Source organism: Bombus vosnesenskii, unplaced genomic scaffold (genome assembly GCF_011952255.1).
Source record: "Bombus vosnesenskii isolate JDL3184/JDL3185 unplaced genomic scaffold, Bvos_JDL3184-5_v1.1 scf7180000016049, whole genome shotgun sequence".
Lineage (NCBI taxonomy): Eukaryota > Metazoa > Arthropoda > Insecta > Hymenoptera > Apidae > Bombus > Bombus vosnesenskii.
This window is the reverse complement of record NW_022884258.1, coordinates 1-4473: the sequence shown is the minus strand read 5'-3', so window position 1 is coordinate 4473 and position 4473 is coordinate 1. Positions and strand designations below refer to the sequence as shown.

The 4473-nt window shown below is 38.3% G+C and overlaps 1 protein-coding gene across 1 annotated transcript; it reads left to right on the top strand.

Annotated features, from left to right (window-relative positions):
• Positions 1–970: 970 nt before the first annotated feature.
• LOC117241509 lies at positions 971–1501 on the top strand. Its single transcript, XM_033507422.1, has 2 exons — positions 971–1256; positions 1347–1501. The coding sequence occupies exons 1-2, from the start codon at positions 971–973 to the stop codon at positions 1499–1501; spliced, it is 441 nt and encodes a 146-aa protein (XP_033363313.1).
• Positions 1502–4473: the final 2972 nt, after the last annotated feature.

Genomic DNA, 4473 nt, shown 5'->3' with positions numbered 1-4473 from the left:
GATTTTCCGCTAAACTTAAATTGCTTAGCGATCGCCGGATGTGAAAGTTTTTTCGAGTCCGTCGATAAAGAGCTTCCGCGTACAACCGACCCGATCAACGTACCATCGACAGGCGACAACTGCCAACGATTTACGACGGTTACGATGGTATTACCTTTTCTCCACGATACTTTTCTTTTTCTTTCCCTTCTTCCGCCGTATTTGAGTTAATCACGATGGTTGGTCGCCTTACGTCATCGTGTACGAGGGACACGCCGAATAAAGTTTGTGGAAAATCATTACTCCACGGATCCTTTTCATCGCGTGTTCCAAGATAGCCGTTGGTGGAATTTTCGACCTCGTTTAAGACCCTTCAACGAACTGAAATCTGCTCGCCAACTTTACTCAGAATTCACTGCTTTTCAATTACAAAGATTTTCCGGTTAACCGTTCCTTAATTAAACATGTAACTATACCGAAACGTTTAAATTACCTTTTGAACCTGGTATACAGGTCAAAACTACTCCAGTTTACTCTGCTTTTTCAGATCGCCCCTTTCAATTTCGCTGCGCGGAACGTCGGGAAAGGAACTCGAATACGAACGACTATTTCTTTTCTTGCCCCTCGATATCCGCACTACGCACGCGTTCGTTAGGCGTTCGCGACCGTTGCCACGTATGTCTTCTTCCAAATCTTCGACGGAAGGATGTAGGAAGCATGTCGGCCTTACACTTTCATGATATGGCGCTTTGTATCGCGAAGCCATCGAAAAGAGTTCCGTCGGCGAGTGCCGCCACGAATATATGGGCGGTGTAAAGCAGACCAGTAAACAGCTACATACCGTTTTATACGAAAGTCCCAAAAATGGAGGCGAAAATTACTTTTTTGCGGATTGGAAATATCAACAATAACTTCTTACTTATTATACAACGCAAACCAGAAGAAAAAGAATAAAAACAAAATAACGCATTTGCAATTCGTACGTCGCTTGATGGGTCAATTAATCGGGCATTTTCGTGACGCCGACCTCAAGAATACTTCATCATCTTCTGGAACAGCAGAAAGACTAAACGGCCTTTTACATGTCATTCGGCGAGATGACACAGAAGGAAGTAAAGATCGTGTGGTATGTTGTACACGGAAAATCAAAGGTAGAAGAAGCGAATCGATGTACTATTATGCCACTCGTTTGGTTAAACCGGCCCTGCATACACGCAATTGCTTCGAAAAATACCACACCGTGCAAGTATATGAAAGGAGTCATAAACGTAGCAAAAGTAAGTATCTTTTCCTGGATTTTGACAGAAAAAATCTGTTATATTCAAACAAAGTCCTAGTTTTTATTACGCAAATGTTTTTTCGCATAGAATTAACACCAATGAATAAACGGATAACAGAAGAATTAAACGAAGTGGAACTAGTACAGTGCATAAAAGTACTATTGAAACCAAGCGAAAACATGAAAAGATCGAATTCCGTACCCGGATTACCTATAGAACTCATGTCTATAGAAATCATCTAAAGCACAAAAGATAAAAACAAGAAAAAGGATAGTAACACGGGGAACCAATCATCCTACAAAGAATTAGTACATTAAAATAAAAGATCAAACGCAACGGTGAAAAATTACTAGCGTTGCTGGAAAAGGAAAAGAAGAGCAGAATAACAGAGGAACAACGAGAGTGAATACGAAATTAGAAAAGCTTTCCACAACTTCATAAGAAACTACTGGAAATGTAGAATGGAAAACATATCCAAATAAAAACCCAAAGAACTTTCACCATCGATTAACTGCGTCTTCCGCCCAAAAAACCACAACATAAGTGATATACTCTGACACAACCAGAACGGATACAAATAGGAACTCATGAAAGCCGACATGTACCGTCAAACAATTCGACGAAGACAATAAGATAATCATTATCGAAAACCATGAGATACTAAACATACTAACATAGAGAAATAACATTTATTGTCTGGATGGTTATAAAGTATAAGGAGAAAGCTTAGGATATTGGCAAAGACGACTGAATTCCAACCGAAATATTCAGCATATACCGAATGGGAAAAACGGTCAGAGTCTACTTGGGGGTACGTGACTGCTGGGCCGCATGGGTACGCTCCGCGTTACATAGACGAAACCTTGAGTATCTCCAAATAAAGGGCCGAAAAAGGCTAATTTGGGAAGTCATAAACTAATCGTCTATACTAAGAGCACGCATTGAAACAGTCCACACACAAAATAGCCACATAAGAATATATCAAGTAACCAGCATAATCGCACAAACAACGAACAAACTGACGCAACGCATACTAAGTTGACAATCCAGATTTAATTCCATCTGACATTTCCACAAATTAAAATAAGTTAGATCTAACCTTCAAAAATGAACAATAAAAAAAAATTATCGAATTTGGTAACATTGATTTAAAAGAACCTACCTACTATATTTACGCACATTTCACACATCTACTCCTGCAGCATAATATTTAACAATTGCTTAAATGTCAACTATTTCTCCATTCTGGAAAACAAGAAAGGCAGTAGCATTAAAGAAGAAGGAAAAGCAACAGTGATTCTGTCAGCTATACCGATGAATTAGACTCTTACTCAACATTTATAAAGTATCCGAATCTATGATAACTAACACTATATACATTGAAAATAACCTAATTCCGGGCACCCAATTTGGCTTCAAATTTAAACATTCAACGATACATGCAATTACAAAATTCATCATATATCTCTTGGGCAAGAGACGAGAGTGATTGCGTCGAAGCGGTGTTCATAGATTTAGAGAGGCATTCAACACATTCTGGCTGGATTTCTTTCCTTAAGCTCGAAAAAGAGAGCTTCCACACCACGTAATAAAAATAATTTGGAAATCACAAATTAATATAAGCGAATTCAAAACAATTCTGTTCGGGCCGTACATTTCCAAAATATCAGATGCAAAAAGCAATTCCGCCTGCACGATATCTACGATACAATAGCAACATATCCATCCCTCACAAAAAAGTCGTTTGCTATTTAGATATACATTCGGATTTCAAATCGAACAAACACACGAATCTACTGCAAACAACTAAATAATAAAGTAAAAATATTCTGCTGCAAACTTCTAATAAAGCTGATCCAGATGTACGGTTGCCCGATTTGATTTAAACAGAAAAGCCAAATTGGTTCAAATGTAAGTATCTGAGATCATCCTCAATACATATTTAACCATTATATACCATTTATAGGTTTTAGATATTTTTAGTACAGTAATATCGAATAACAAAACTAGTTACTTCAGCAAACGCTCATACCACATTGAGTACACTCGTTCTCGCATTCTTCTCCCGAAGAAAGGAATAACAATATTGTAGAAAAGTGTCACTTTTGTAGCGACTTAAATTCAATCATTAACTGAAATGTTAAAAATATAAATCCGACACAAAATATTGTATGGCTACGTCATACCGTCGCGTAACGGTACTTTTGCCAAAACCACATTCCAACTGAAATTCTTTCTTTATTAAGAATATATACGTGTAATATGTATTTTCTCGGGCAATAAATGTTATATATATGTGTGGGGTTCACATTATGACTAGAGTTAGGGGCGTGAAACGAATCTTCATTTGGATTAGACATTATTGCTATGCAATATTTACTACTGCAAATAGGATTATTACAGCATTTGACAAGTAACCGTGGTAATTAGATACTCGAGAAGCCAATGACAATGATCCTAGGTTCAATAACGAATCCGCGGTCAGCGGGATAACAAAATGCCCTTTTTCTTTCAAAGTCCAAGTTCTACTCAACTTGCTCGTCTACGGTACAAGTATTACTAAAATAACTATTTGTTAAAAAGTAGAATATTCACCGAGCGTAAAGACGCTATGTAACTCGCTGATGTGACCTCACGAGAGAATAACTTTCCGTCGTGATGATGCTGCAGAGGAAAACTATGAGGGGGTGTGTCGCAGAACATGAGATCATCGGATTCGCGGAGAGATGCCTTCGTCCGGAAAGTGAGGGAAAGTGACGTTGAGAGAAAGTTGCTAGCAGGAAACGTCGTTCGTGAGAAACATAGATTTCCCCTATCTTTTCGTAGTTGGGACAAAAACTGTTTGTCTCTTTGAAGGACCTTAGTTAACTATATCTTGAGATTTATAACGGGTCCTCAGGCTAGCTGAACATGTACTGTGGAGATGAAGAGGATCTGCATGTCGTGATCCACGAACAGCAACGGTTGGAATGTTTACTGTCGAGTGCCACTACAACTATTTTTTTTTTGTTGAGGTTATTTGATGTATAAACAGAGAAAGTCGTGAATAAATTGTAAGGTAGATAATATATTTTCATACAGAAGTGTAATTATAAGTAAGAATACAATTTGAACTGGTCCAAATCCGCACGCTAGCAGTGTTACCCTATAACTGAAACCCCCGAAGCCAACGTCGCCTGTCTACTGTTTAAGGTCTGCCTTCGTCGCTGTCTTT